Raw genomic sequence first — 15,865 nt, 5'->3', positions numbered from 1 at the left:
CATCTGGTTCTGAAGCCTTTCCAATACTAATTGATTGTAGCTGCTTTTCAGTTCTGCGGTCGGTTAGCTCAATATCTGCCATTTTGACGTTCGTATGACTTTTGAAAGCAGGGACAGTGTTACAATGTTCCTCAGTGAAACAACTATGAAAGACCGAATTCAATATTTCGGCCTTCTCTCTGTGATCTTTCATATCGGTGCTGGCGTGGTTGCTGAGAGAATGGATAGATGATTTTGACCTGGTTACTGATTTTACATGTGACCATTCTTCCATTTGTTCTCCACATCTTCGTCCTCATCACCGAATATTTGATGCTGACTGCTGAGATATTCTGAAATTTGTATCCTGTCACCCTTGCTGAGCAAATATATCTTCCTACCTTTCTTAACATTCCTTGTAGGATCCGTCATCATAGATGCTGCCACAGCCTTAAGAGCACTGATTCGATAAGTTCAGGTCTGTTTGTTGCCAGGAGGTCTAAGACGTTACTTTCACGAGTTGGTTCTCTATCTGCTCAAGGTAATTTTTGGACAACACATCCAGAACAATGCCACGAGATTCTCTGTCTCTGGCACCAGTATTGATGGCATAACACTCCCAATCTATACCTGGAAAGTTGAAGTCACACCCTATTACAACGGCATGATCAGGGAAATTACTAATGATATTCTGCAAGCTCTGTCTGAAGCACTCTACAACTGCAGATCATGATGCATCTGATTGTTGTTTTGACTGTTTTTGATACTCAATTTCACCCAGATTAATTCACTTTTGGAATCTGTGATAACCTCGCTAGATTTTATCGAATTTTTTAGTGCAATGAACACGCCGCCACCATTGGAGACTAACCTATCCTTAAGATAAAAATTCCAGGCTGAACTTAGGATTTCATTGTCATTGATGTCTGGCTTCAACCAGCTTTCTATTCCCAATACTATCTTTGCATTATAACCTTCAGTAAACAATACTAATTCTGGGACCTTTCTTTGGATGCTCCTGCAGTTTACTAAAATCATATTAATCTTTTCTATCTCTGATCTGTGAGGACCAAGATTCTCTGAGGTCACTGTGGCTGATTTAACAGGCAAATTGTCTTTGCTTCCAACTAACAAATCCCCATGTGCACACCACACGTACTCTGCTACCCTAGTAACCACTTCCTGTGTGTAATGCATACCTGACCTATTAAGGGGAACCCGCTATCTGCATCCGATAGCGGAGGTCAACAAATTCGCACCTGATACCATTGCAGAGCCATCTGAGCCTCTGGTTTAGACCTTCCACTCTATTCCAAACCAGAGGACTGCGATCAACCCTGGGTATGATGCTGTAGATAGACAGCTTAGCCTGTGCCCCGCATACATTGCTAGTTGCCTTCACCAAATCAGCCAGCTGGCAAAAAGGAGCCCGAGGATGGCCTGAGAACGCAAGCAACAGGCTTCATTCGTGCCAACATGTGCCTCTACATGCAGCCGGTTGCACCCAGTGCGCTCGATTGCCACTGACAGGGCCTCCTCCACATCACAAATGAGACCTTCCGGGATACATACCGAATGAACACTGGAATTCTTTCCTGCCTTACCTGCTATCTCCCTGATGGACTCCATCACCCGTCTAACATTGGAGCTCCCAGTGATTAGCATACCCACTCTCTGTACTTGTCTGCAGTGGACAGGAAACTAGACCGCTGGCCCAACAGGAGAGGCATCCTGTGCTGGCTCTGAGTTATCAACAACACTGGGTAGCACCTTGTACCTGTTGCTCAGATGTAGGGAGCAAACCACATGGCCTGCTCTCTCTTTCGCCTTTCACCCACTGACACGTGAACCCACCACTGTCTGTCTGCCACCCACTCTGGAGTGAGGATGTACCAGTCAGATGTGTATCAGAAGCCGCAGCGATGTACGGGTCACCAGGGGATTCCAGTGACACCAAAGGTGTCACAGGTCTCGTCACTGGCGCCATAAAATCACCGCATTAGCTAGTAGCTTGTCGATGGTAGCCAACCCCGCTTCCAGCTTTTTATGGACAGCAGCCAACTCTCCTTGTGTCCGCTCAAAACCAGCACAGTACCTACCCATATCGTACTGTGTGTAAAATATATATAAGGTCTCAAATGGTGCTACTGAATTTGAAAATATACCAAAGGAGAATAAAGTAACACTAAAAGTCAGTGTGCAGATTTCTCCCTGTACTCTGAGACTGTAAGCTATTAAACAGAAATGAATTTCTCTATATTGAAAGTCTACACTAGGAAGCCGCCCTACACAAGGATATTCACAAGACTTATGCAACAACAAAAACTATGATTAATTTTCTAACCACTAGTATACACAGTAAAATACACGTGTACAGTTCACTTCTTTGCAGAAGCAAGTGAACAAAAAACAAAGACTAAATTAATTTACAGTTTATTACACAAGTGCTGCTGCAGCTGCTCTGCTGCACGTCCTCTCGGCTCAGCGATTGAAATCAGCATGGCTTTCAGACAGGTAAAGATACAGAAACAGCACTAATGTGCTACACTAGAAAAAGACAATTGCATAGCAAGAATAAATTTAGATCTCTCTAAAGCATTAGACACTGTCAATCATTGCATTTTTTTAGAAAAACTCGAAGCATTAGGTATTCATGGGACAGGGGAAAAGTGGTTTGGATCGTATCTACAAAACTGAACACGGATTGTAGGACTGATGTCAGATTTTAAAAAATAAAAAAATAAAATTTGGAAATAGGAGTGCCGCAAAGCAGTATTCTAGGTCCCTTATTGTTCTTTGCCTGCATAAATGACATTCACACCTCAGATGGAGCAGCAAAGGCCATTCTATTTGCAGATGACACTAGTGTGATAATAGATGCACCAAAGCAAATGCTGCAAACAACTACTTCTCAAGTAATAAAGAATGTCCACACTTGGATCAATGCAAAGCGGTTGACATTAAATGCAAATAAAACAAATTATATGCAGTTAGGGAAAAATGTCAAAATGTAAATCTCGATCTGTTTTTCGGTGATAAGGCCGTAGACAGAGTGGCGTCAACAAAATTGCTAGGGATTCATGTAGATGAAAGTCTTAATTTTAATGACCATGTAATGAAACATGTGAAAACCCTTATTCAATAAGCTTAAAGTCCTAACAATACCTTCCTTTATATATATATATATATATATATATATATATATGATGTGACTTACCAAACGAAGGTGCTGGCAGGTCAATAGACACACAAACATACACACAGAATTCGAGCTTTCGCAACCTAAGGTTGTTTCATCAGGAAAGAGGGAAGGAGAGGGAAAGACGAACGGATGTGGGTTTTAAGGGAGAGGGTAAGGAGTCATTCCAATCCCGGGAGTGCAAAGACTTACCTTAGGGGGAAAAAAGGACAGGTATACATTCGCACACACACTCATATCCATCTGCACATACACAGACACAAGCAGACATTTGTAAAGGCAAAGAGTTTCAATATATATATTGGTCTTTAAATATGTCTGCTTGTGTCTGTATATGTGTGGATGGATATGTGTGTGTGCGCGCGAGTGTATACCCGTCCTTTTTTCCCCCTAAGGTAAGTCTTTCCGCTCCCGGGATTGGAATGACTCCTTACCCTCTCCCTTAAAACCCACATCCTTTTGTCTTTCCCTCTCCTTCCCTCTTTCCTGATGAGGCAACAGTTTGTTGCGAAAGCTTGAATTTTGTGTGTATGTTTGTGTGTCTATCGACGTGCCAGCACTTTCGTTTGGTAAGTCACATCATCTTTGTGTGTCTATGGACGTGCCAGTGCTTTCGTTTGGTAAGTCACATCATCTTTGTATATATATATATATATATGTATATATATATATATATATTAGAGGGAAACATTCCACGTAGGAAAAATATATCTAAAAACAAAGATGATGTGACTTACCAAATGAAAGTGCTGGCAGGTCGACAGACACACAAACAAACACAAACATACACACAGAATTCAAGCTTTCGCAACAAACTGTTGCCTCATCAGGAAAGAGGGAAGGAGAGGGAAAGACGAAAGGATGTGGGTTTTAAGGGAGAGGGTAAGGAGTCATTCCAATCCCGGGAGCGGAAAGACTTACCTTAGGGGGAAAAAAGGACGGGTAGGTGGGTAACGGGAAGAGAGGATATATTGAAGAGCAAGTTCCCATCTCCGGAGTTCGGATAGGTTGGTGTTGGTGGGAAGTATCCAGATAACCCGGACGGTGTAACACTGTGCCAAGATGTGCTGGCCGTGCACCAAGGCATGTTTAGCCACAGGGTGATCCTCATTGCCAACAAACACTGTCTGCCTGTGTCCATTCATGCGAATGGACAGTTTGTTGCTGGTCATTCCCACATAGAATGCATCTCTGTGTAGGCAGGTCACTTGGTAAATCACATGGGTGCTTTCACACGTGGCTCTGCCTTTGATCGTGTACACCTTCCGGGTTACAGGACTGGAGTAGGTGGTGGTGGGAGGGTGCACGGGACAGGTTTTACACCGGGGGCGGTTGTGGAATGTTTCCCTCTAATATATATAAATTAATAGAGGGAAACATTCCACGTGGGAGTGTGTGTGTGTATATATATATATATATATATATATATAAGGGCCCATCTTGCAGATTTTCAGACAAATGCTAACTTGCATAGCTACAATACCTGAAATAGCACAGCACTCCATACTCAGTGAACAAAAAGAACACACACACACACACACACACACACACACACACACACACACACACACACACACACAAAGGCATGTGAGCCATATTGGTATAAAACTATACAACATACTGCCAGCCAACATCAGGAAGTTAGAAGATGAAAACAGATTTAAAGTAGAATTTGAAGAATTTCTACTTGAACAGTGTTTTTACTTGGTAAATGACTATTAACGCCAATACATAATTATGATGATATTTATATTAAGGCAAAACTGAAAACACTGTCTTTCATCCTCTAAAGTTTCTGTTGAATTTGTATATCTGATGGACAGCTATTGAGTGTGGTAAAATTTTTATTAAAATGATGTAGTGAATATAAGAGCTTCCTGTTTAGGAAAGACAAAAGTAAATCCTTCTAACAGACTATGCAGTTACAATACATGTTAGTATACATGTATAAAAAGTTGTATTACTGTGTCTTGTATGACCAAGTGTTATTCTTTTTACATTTTTTGTACAATTTTGTATGTATTATTCTTTGTACTACTTGATGTAAAATTTTGTATGTTCCTTTTACATAAATTGTTTCCCATAAATTTACATGTACTTTTGGACAACATCCATGCAGTATTTATTGTCTACAGATGGATAAATAAAAATAAATCCTTTTTATGACCAATGAACTGGTGCACAGAGTTGACAGTACCCACAGGAATGTTTTAAAGGGGGAAAATCCCCGATTGCCACAGATAGGGCTGTCTGACAGACACTGTTAGGAAATATTCCCAGAACCTCCAAGTAGAGACCTTAATTAGCAGTCGTACCTGGTAGCATGAACTCTGAATGATGCACTGTCTTGTTGTTGTTGTTGTTGTTTTTACAGACATCAGATAACTCACCTCCAAAAACATATGAAAAATTGCGTAATTAAATAGTCAGTTTTGTTTCCATTTACCAAATAGTGACATAGATTCATTTTTATAGAATATCCATATTGTTTCATATGACTGCGGTAATGTGTTATAGACAATAGCACAAACTTTTATTGTGCTATTGAGGCTATAATTTATGTCTCTACAACAAGCATATATTTCTCATAATTATCTACTTACAAATGATTGGAATTTGAGAAGTTTGAAAAGAACACATTGCATGATAATGTGCACTTTGATATTAGATAACATTGAATAGAAGAGCTATTTCTTTAAATTTGTTAAAAATTCTTTTATGTGAAAGCAGTGCTTTTGCAATCTGCTTTTGGGAATTGTACTTCATGAAGATATATGTGCTAAATAATGAAAATAATTTTAATTGTACATATTGATTGTGTTTGTGTGTTTGTGTGATTGTGGTAGGTTCTGACCATGTGTAATTGAAGTGAATCCTATATTTTGTGTACTTTTAATCTTATAGAATGGGCTTACTTTTTTGCAGTTTTTCTTTATTTTCCTTAAGTTATTTGTGTAGTAATTTAAATTGTGTCACATGTTTCTTTTTGTGAGGGTTGGATGCATTGTTCATATTTGGGCAATAAACAAAAGTCACTGAAGGACATTACTGGTCTTTCTGTCAACAGATACTACGCATTGTTGTCGAGTCAAAGTCACCAAACTGGCAGAAGTGTGATTTACGGATGACAAGGTTAAAGGAACCTGACCGGGGGCAGATCCTCATTTTCAAGGAACTTGAGTGGCAGACAGTGAGAATTGAGGCAAATTCCACAATGGATAGCACTATGACTCCACTAAGGCTGCTGACAAACCATGCATCATGCCGTATAATAATAAAGAAACGATTATCAGATAGTCTTGTATTGGGTTCGTGCCTTGCACTTATATTGGATGATTTATTATGGGTTTTGACTGATTCACAGCTGAAAGCTGCCCTATGTTTTGTGGGTTCCCTTGTGGGTTTGATCCAAAAAGCCACTGAACTGACACGCATACGCAAAGCGGCACGGAAAATTGAGGTAAGTGAACATGTGAAACTGATATATACAGAGATTAATACAGTTCACAAATTTTGTAGGAAAATAAAGCTTTTCTTCATTGCTCCTCACACCAATTTTAAATAACTGTATTCAGCTTTTGTAGAGTGCCTTATGAAAGGATGTGCTTACAGGTCCCTGAGAGTCTCAGAGCAGTCAGTCTTTCCTTGCTGTTTTTAAGGAAAGATGATATTACTTGGTATTGGAGCAAAACAAATATCCCATTGGCATAGAACTAAACATGACTGGTAAAATCCATACAGTGATTATTCTTGAAACAACATGTGTTTTTTGTTTTATTGGAGCGTGACAGATGTTGTAGGCTACACAGTCTTGGTGCTGTATGTGCCATCCTATGTCTATTCTGATAGGAAAGAAATAGTACAGATTTTCAGGAAACTGAAAGAAACAATCAAATAATCCTGTAAATGATGTTTATTCAAAGTCTAACAGTGGAAATTCCAGGTTGAAGTACAACAATATTATGAAAAGGACTGATTTCTACTCACCATAAAGATGACATATTGACCTCCAGACAGGTGCGATGAAAAGACTGTTACATATTAGCTATCAGCCAACTCCTTTTTCAGAAAAGAAAGTACACACACATTCATAACAGCAAGAACACCTCAACACACATGGCCACAACATATGGCCACTTTCTTTCCTTGAAGACTGCGTCATTCAAAATGTTAAATGGGAAAAGTGAAACCCTTTAATAAGATATTGTTGACATGTACGTGGCAGTAATCTACCAGTAGCATTCTTACTCTGCTTAATGTATCACTGCAAATTTTGTCTGCCCTTTTTCTATCTTAACAGAAGTTGTCCATACTATGCTATGGAGCTTATAGTTTGTGTCCCAGTGATTGAACTGTTGCAAGACTCATTTGTCATTACAATCATGACTGCCAAACGCTCTCCAATAAATGCTGTCAACTGATATCTCATTATATCTCTGCAGATATTACAGTGAGAAATGTTCTGTTGCTTGCACTTTAGTGAACAGTTTCACATCTAATTCCAGCTGTCAGACAGAATTGTTTCAGGAAGAAAGCTGCCAGGATTAACACCTATCACAGGAAAGTTAGCTTTGCATTTGTCTAGATGTCCAAACAACATTCATAGTTGGTAAATGTTACAAGTATGATCTGCCAAGCTGCTTAACTATCCATTCTTCTGGCTATCTACTAACACAACTGTTTCTGGTGGAGTGATAAAAGCAGCTTTACAACCAGGGGCAAATATGCATCACTGTTAATTGTGAAGGGTGGAAAAATTGCATAAAACCTCACATTGTTTTGCATAGGGAGATGAAAATATTGACATGTTGTATTAAATACAGAAAGAAGGGTTTGTGACAACAGTTTGTAGACTTCATAAATTGTTCCACCAGACTATGAGTTGTGTGCAGTGGATTATTAAGGAGAGGTGGAAGTTGTATCTCTTCCTTTGAGAGCACAGCCGGTGGGACAAAGCTCAGGTAATCTCAGAATATTTCACTGGTACCAGCTGTACCATCGATCATTGTCCCATATACTATCACGATATAGTTGCTGCTTAGGTAAATGTAATTCTGAAAGGAGTGGTGGGGAGGGGGGGGATTATGAACTAGTGCATGTGATAACTAAGAGGCACTGAACCTCCTCATAGTTACTTTACAACACAGCCCCCCTTTCACTGGTAGTATGATGTGACTTTGGTGTACAAGCAGAGGGTCATGTATGAAATGGAGGAGTAATTAATGAAAACAAAGATGAAGTTGATGAAATCTACATCCGGTCACATTGTATATCCTTCTGATACTTTCAAATTTGGTGGCCATAAGGTGCCTTTATGTAATGAGTTTCCCTTTGATTCATAGGTTCCTAATCCCAGTGAGAGATACCAGAAATATGTGCACTCATGACAGTAGCTGTGTTGTATATTACAAGAAACATCTGACAAGTTCCCCTGTAGTAGTCTTCTACTTCAACTGATAATGAAATAGATGTTTGAAAAGTTTTCAAATTTATTATGTTGTTTGCCTTCGTTCTGAAGCTGTACTTTAGAATGTTTTCAGGATGGTGAGCTCTTCTGTTGTTGTGAATTACCAGTTAGACATATTTTTGTGAACTACTGTTTAACCTTACTCTGTCCCTTCAGTTTTATTTTCAATCATGTTTCATGGAAATGCACCACCAAAAGTTGTTAAATGTTGTCTACTTTCTTATGAACATTCAGTGAATATGAAACAATGGAAAATGCAGGATGGAATAATGAAAATATTACGAAAATGATAGATTGCTACCCACCATATAACGGAGGTGCTGAGTCGCAGATAGGCACAGTGCACAACAAAAAGATTGTCAAACAAGTAAGCTTAAAGCCAAAAGGGCCTCCATTTGAATTAGACAAAACACACACACACACACACACACACACACACACACACACACACACACACATTTGGCTGCCGAGGCCAGACTGCGAGCACCAGCACGTGATGGGAGAGTCAATCTATGTGGTGGAGCTAAGGAGCTGTCTGGGTTGCGGAGAGATGGAGGAATGGGGCGGGGGGCATGGGCACCGTAAAGTGCTGCTTGTGGGAGCATAAAGGAAGAGGTGGGGAGAGAAGGGATAGGGTGGCTAGGTGCAGTCAGGAGGTTAGGTTAGACCGAGGGTGGGGTGGTGGGTGGCTGGAGAGGTAAGGCGTGGGAAATCTGTTTTTGTACAAGGTTGGGAGGCCTTACTGAGACACTTGGTATTTTTCGAGAGGGTCTGCTCGTATCTACAGATTCGATGACTAGGGGTGCCGTGCAGGTGCCAATGGCGTATTCTGGATCTGTTCATAGGTAATACCTTCAAAAGAGATGTAATTGTGGGTGAAGATATAGGCTGGTCATGGCGATTAGGTATGAGGTTGTAGGCTTGGAATCCATTAGGCGTTGGGAAAGTGTGTTCGATAGCGGCTAGGCCCTAAGCATGAGCGATGTAGATGTAAAGAGAGGTGGTATCAACAGTGATGAGCAGGACACTATATGGCCTATGCCAACATATTTATGGGCCACTCTAGAGAATTCCTTTCTAGCCACCCAGAATCCCAAACCCCTCACCTGGTTCAGATTCATTGATGATATCTTTGTGATCTGGTTTGAGAGTGAGGTCACCCTATCCACATTCCTTTAGAAGTTCAGCACCTTTCCCCCATTTGCCTCACCTGGTCCTACTCAACTGAGCAAGCCACCTTCCTCGATGTCGACCTCCAACTCAAAGATGGCTATGTCATTACCTCCATCCATATCAAACCTATGAACCAGCAGCAATACCTCCACTTCGACAGCTGCCATCCATTCTGTCCCAAGAAGTCCCTTCCATACATCCTAGTAGCCACCCATAGTTGTCACACATGCAGTGATGAGCAGCCCCTCTTGAAATATACTAAGGGCCTTAGACCATAATTAGCCTCCCAACCCTGTACAAAAACAGATGTCCCTTGTCTTATCTCTCCAGTCACCCACCACCTCCCAAATTCCCACTCTTTGGCCACAGAGGAGCATTGCCCTCATGACTCAGCACCACCCAGGCCTGAATCACATTCTCCACCTGGGTTGCGACTACCTCTCGTCATGCCCTGAAGTGATTAATGTTCTGCCCACTATCCTTCCCACCCATCCCACTCTGTGATATTCCACCATCCACTGAACCTACACAGTATTATTGAGCATTTGCACACAATCCAGCTCCCAACCTCTTGCCTCATGGCTCATATTCCTGTAATAGACATAGATGCAAGACCTGTCCCATACATCCTCCCATCATCACTTACTCTAGTCCAGTCACAAGCATCACCTATCCCATCAAAGGCAGGGCTACCTGTGAAACCAGTCATGTGATGTACAAGCTAAGCTGTAGTGACTGCGCTCATTTTACATGGGCATGAGAACCAACAACCTCTGTCCGCATCAGTGGTCACCAACAAACTGTGGCCAGGAAACAGTTGCACCTCCAAGTTGCTGAGCACACTGCCCGACATTTCAGTGACTGCTTCACAGCCTGTGCCATGTGGATCCTTCCTACCAACACCAACTTTTCTGCATTGTGCAGGTGGGAACTCTCTGTGCATTTCATAACCCTCCTGTCCTCAACCTTCATTAGTCATCGTCATTTACCTACCTTTCACCTTTCCCGTTCACATTCCAGCACTACACAACCCTCTTTTCCACCAGCATGTGCACAGTATTTTGATGGCAATCCTTTTCACTGCCCCCTGCCCCCCCCCCCCCCTCTTCCTTCTCACCCCGCCCTCTGACTAAATGTCCCAACTACACATTGGCTGCAGTGGAGGGAGAGTCAGTGTGGGGTGCACAGCCCACACTATTGTCAAGCAGTTTCGGCAATACACTTGCATTCATGTTCAGTCTGTGTTCCAGGGGGCACTGATAATGCCATTTATCAGCCAACGCCTTAACGGCACTCAACTGCTACATATTGTGTGTCCATGAAAGTAAAATTTGAGACATACAACACTTCTGTTGTGGCAATAAAAAGAGAAAGAGTAAAATTGTGAACATTTATTTACATATGTAATGCTGAATTGTAATAAATCACTCAAAGTCACTGTCATGTTCGTCATCTGTACATGATGCATTATTGTTGCTACTGTACTATTCAGTGGTATTAATAATAATTTTGTTTATTGCATATCTGATGACACCATCGTGCCTTCAGTAATCTTCTTCCAATTGTTGGACCTTCCTGCAACACCCTTCCCAGTCATCAGCAGTTATTGAAATAAGGGATTCACTTGCAAACAGTCTGTGCTTGGGCATAGTCCCTGAAAAGTTGTGCTTCTAACAACCATTTCACTTTTTCCCACACCAAGTGGACAACTGTATGGCCTATCTCTTTTGCCATTTTGTTGAACACACAACTTTTTTTTGCAGTCATTCCCAAAGAGGAGATTTCTTACCCCATAACGACGACATCATCATCCTTCTGCAAAAATTTACTGATTGTCATATTACTGTCCATAAAAGTTTCACCCAGATAGAGTATTTCTGTGTATTTCCACAATGTATTTCATTCCTGCGATGAATTGCAACTCCCAGGCAATAATTTCTCTATGCTCTAGCAATAAAGACCCGTTATTTTGTTCTTTTTCCACATGACTCCTATGGACAACAAAATATTCAACAGAAAATACCCCAAGTCCAGCCAATCGTTTCCTTGAGTGTTGATCAAAGTTTCCGCAGAATGGGAGCAATCTTCTGAGCCAAGAAGTAGTCTTCAATTGTTTGTTTCATGACACCTCTGTTGAAGTTATCCAGCTGGACTCTCCCAGTAGATCCTGACCTAAGTAGATCCTGACCTAAGAATTAAAAAAAAGTCAGAACGTAGAATTCCATTTTATGTAGTATGTGTAGTTTTCCAAATAACAAGAAGAGGCACCAGGGGAAGGATCGACTTTTGAAATCACTTATATAGAAGTGAAAGCTATGGTCCTAGGTGTCACATGATGCACCATTAACTGAATAAAATTAATGTTGGCAGTCATTTACCATATATTGCAATGTTTTTTTTTTTCCTCCAAATGTGGCAGGTCTCGTGCCACTACCTTTAGCACACCAGTCAAGTACCTTAACCACTATGCCACATGGGAGTTTCTGAATAATCAACTATGTTATTTCCTCTTCAACCACCTACCGGATGACAAGAAATTCTTTTACACACACAAGCAAAACAACCACTTTAAATCAATTTAGACGAAGGGGCAGTTAGTTTCAAAGCACTATCAAACAGAAAAATTTGAGCTGCAGTTTAGCTCTTTTTGCTGGGAGTTCCTGGTTATTACCCAGGAATACCTTTACAAAATCTGTGAATTCTTTTCACAGAGCTGAAGCTTGCCCCTGTACATGTCGCTGTTTGTCTTCTTGGTTGAGAAAGAGAAAGGAACAGCTCTTTAATTTTTCTCTCCTTCTCTGAATATGCAGTGACATTATTATTTCCCTTGCTTCTCTCCATAATATACTATCCCTTGCCTTCTTGGACGGGTTCAAGGAGTTTCTGGTGTTGTCTGTGACAGGCCAGGAACTGCATCATCACTCATCAAGAGATGTATTATTTTGCAATGGAACACAATACAGCACAACAGTTGCTTCACAATAGCTACATACGCAAGGTTCTGTATTAGATCTCTGAGTTTGGCACTGGCTGGTCGCAAAACATCAGCAGACCAAAGTCTACTGACTTCCACCAATTCAGAACTTGGGAAGCCTCCTCCTTCTTTTTGTGAACAAACTGAGCACTTGCAATTCATTTGAGAAGTTTGAAAAGAACACACTGCACTTTTATTTTAGGTAAAGTAATGAGTTATGAAAGAACACTGAATAGAACAGCTACTTCTTTAAAATTGTTAAAAATTCTTTTATGCAAAAGACCTGCTTTTGCAGTCTATTTTTGAGGTCAGCACACAGTATTCATCAACATTGTTATTGCCCTTGCTCCACTCCATAATATGCTACCCCTTGTCCTTCCTTGAGGAGTGGGAGTGAGTTTTTGGAGTTGCCATGATAGGCTGGGAATCACTTCATCACTCATCAAGATATGTATTACATTACTAGGGAACACAATACAGCACAACAGCCACTTCATAATGGCTCTTTTTCTTACCTTTGATAGAGTGGTGCTCCTGTCCAAGATCAAAGCAGGCTATGAATTTATAAAAGTCCGACTGTACATACCGAACCCGATGCGCTGCTACCAGTGTCATCATTTCAACCACACTAGAACGTCTTGTCGACACCCAGCCAAATGTGTAACCTGTAGTAGGGATGCACATGAGGGTGATTTTCCGCCTCCTTTTCCCTGCTGTATCAACTGCAATGACGAGACTGTCCCATGTATCTTGATGAGCGAGCTGTCCAGGAGATCCGGGTAAAGGAAAAAGTGCCTTACCCAGTTGCTCGCAAGTTGTTGGCTATTCACAAACCCTGTGTCCTCCTGTCTGTCATTTACATTTCTGTTCTTGTTACCCCTCACTCCATGAAGGACATGGCCACACAGACATGCAACCTCAAATTCAGCTCTGAGGTTGTTAAATTGCCCAGTGTCAAGGTAGCATCACCATCCCCCCTGTCCAGCTGTGCAACAAGCCATGAAACTCTCGCCTCAAGGGGTGAAGCCCCCAGTTACACAATTGGTAGGCCGGAAAGGACAGGAGGAGTACTCCCATGAAGACTTCCTACCTCTCTCCAGCCAAACAACACCTGAGTCCTCCTCTGCTAACCGGAAAGGGGCAAAGAAGTCCAACAAAGGTAAACAGTCTTCTCCTTCGCTGACTTGAAGATTCTCTTTGACAGTGTTGCCAAGTGATACCTTAGCCAGGCCAGCCCCTGTGTCGCCGCTGTGCACAACCAACAATTTTTCTGCCTTCGACTCCACAGACCAACAGCACAAGCAAGCCAGTGCTTCTGTGGACCTCATGGAGCAGGATCCTCCTGCTTCCGTACCTTGTAGCAGTGAGTCTTCGCAGGCTGTCACTAGCCCCCTTCATTTCTTCCTCATCATGACTCTCCTCCAGTGGAATGTTCATGGCCTGTGGTACCACAAATAGGATTTACAGCTGCTTTTAGCATCGCAGCATCCCCACTCTGCCATCAGGAAACAAAATTGGGTCATCATGACTGCTTTGAGCTTTCATATTTCTTCCCAGTTCATTTTGACCTTCCCCCTGAGGTCAGCATCCCATCTCATGGGGGCGTCATGCTGCTCATATGGGACGATGTTCATAGTCAACCCCTCTCCCTGACTACCCATCTTCAAGCTATTGCTGTTCGCCTTTTCCTTCCTCACCTGACCTTTTCCTTCTGTACCATTTATGTCTCTTCGTCGTCCGATGTCACCAGGGCAGACTTCCTTCAGCTTATTTGGCAGCTACCTCCCCCATTTCTACTACTCGGTGACTCTTAACGCACATGATCCCCTTTGGAGTTCTCCCAAAACCTGCCAGAGAGGTGCCTTCTTGGCTGATCTTAATCAACTTAACCTCTTCTGCCTTAACACAGGAGCACCCACATTCCATTTCGACTCCTCGCACACCTATTCCCATTTGGACCTATTCTTCTGCATTGCGCGGCTTGCCCATCATCTCGAGTGATCCATTCTTTATGACACCTACTTGAGCAATCATTTCCCATGTGCTATCCATTTGCTGACTCCTATGCCATCGGCATGCATATCCAAGTAGCAGCTTACTAATGCTGACTGGCAGCTTTACTCCTCCCTGGTGACCTTCGAAGATCAAGATTTCCCCAGTTGTGATGACCAGGTGGAATATCTCACGAACTTTATCCTTACTGCTGTAGAATGTTTCATTCCTTACACTTCCTCTTTCCCATGCCGTTTCCCTGTTCCTTGGTGGACTGAGGCATGCTGCAACACAATTCGTGTGCGGAGGCGTGCTCTCCACGTTTTTAACCGTTATATTAGAAAGGCAAACTGGATTTATTATACGAGGGCATTTCGAAAAATAAAGATACAATGGCTCACAGTACTTAAATAGAACATTTATTTAGAAAACTTCAGTTACATCTTATTAACTGGATTATTTGTTATTTTTCAACTCAATCGCCCCCATTATCCAAACATTTGTTAAGTCGGTGCACAAGCTTTTCTATTCCACAGTCATAGAAGGTTGCCGCCTGTTGTCGGAACCATATTTCAACTTCATCTTTGATCTCTTCATTGTCGTAAAATGATTTTCCGCCAGGATGTGACTTCAGGTAATGGAAGACATGGAAGTTGGTGGGCGCAAGGTCCGGGCTGTATGGCAGATTGTCCAATATGTCCCATTTGAATTGTTTGAGTAGTGCTTTGGTTACAAGCGCTGTATGAGGCCGAGCGTTGTCATGAAGCAAGCGGACTCCGCTTGTCAGCGTTCCCCCGCGTTTGTTTTGAGTTGCCCTTCAAAGACGTTTCAAACTCTGGCAATATGCAGCAGCATTAATTGTCGTTCCAGGAGGCATAAATTCCAACAGAAGAATGCCTTGTATGTCCCAAAAAACAGAAGCCATGATTTTCTTCGCTGAAAACGATGTTTTCCATTTCTTGGCTTTTGGTGAATTCGAATGGCGCCATTGCATTGATTGTTGTTTGGATTCAGGTGTATGATGATAAACCCACGTCTCGTCACCTGGCACAGTGTGATCAAGGAACTCATCACCTGCTTC

At 41.8% G+C, this 15,865-nt stretch overlaps 1 protein-coding gene across 3 annotated transcripts in view; it reads left to right on the top strand.

Annotated features, from left to right (window-relative positions):
* Nucleotides 1-15,865, top strand: part of LOC126198474 (UHRF1-binding protein 1-like) — a 458,855-nt gene that overhangs the window by 73,071 nt on the left and 369,919 nt on the right. For all 3 annotated transcript variants that reach the window (XM_049934830.1, XM_049934829.1, XM_049934832.1), the window contains exon 4: nucleotides 6,246-6,638. In XM_049934830.1, the coding sequence (XP_049790787.1) occupies nucleotides 6,246-6,638 (393 nt within the window). The remainder of the gene's footprint in view (nucleotides 1-6,245; nucleotides 6,639-15,865) is intronic.

The sequence above is a fragment of the Schistocerca nitens genome, chromosome 8, assembly GCF_023898315.1.
Source record: "Schistocerca nitens isolate TAMUIC-IGC-003100 chromosome 8, iqSchNite1.1, whole genome shotgun sequence".
Lineage (NCBI taxonomy): Eukaryota > Metazoa > Arthropoda > Insecta > Orthoptera > Acrididae > Schistocerca > Schistocerca nitens.
The sequence above is the reverse complement of the archived record's forward strand: the minus strand, read 5'-3'. Positions and strand labels throughout refer to the sequence as shown.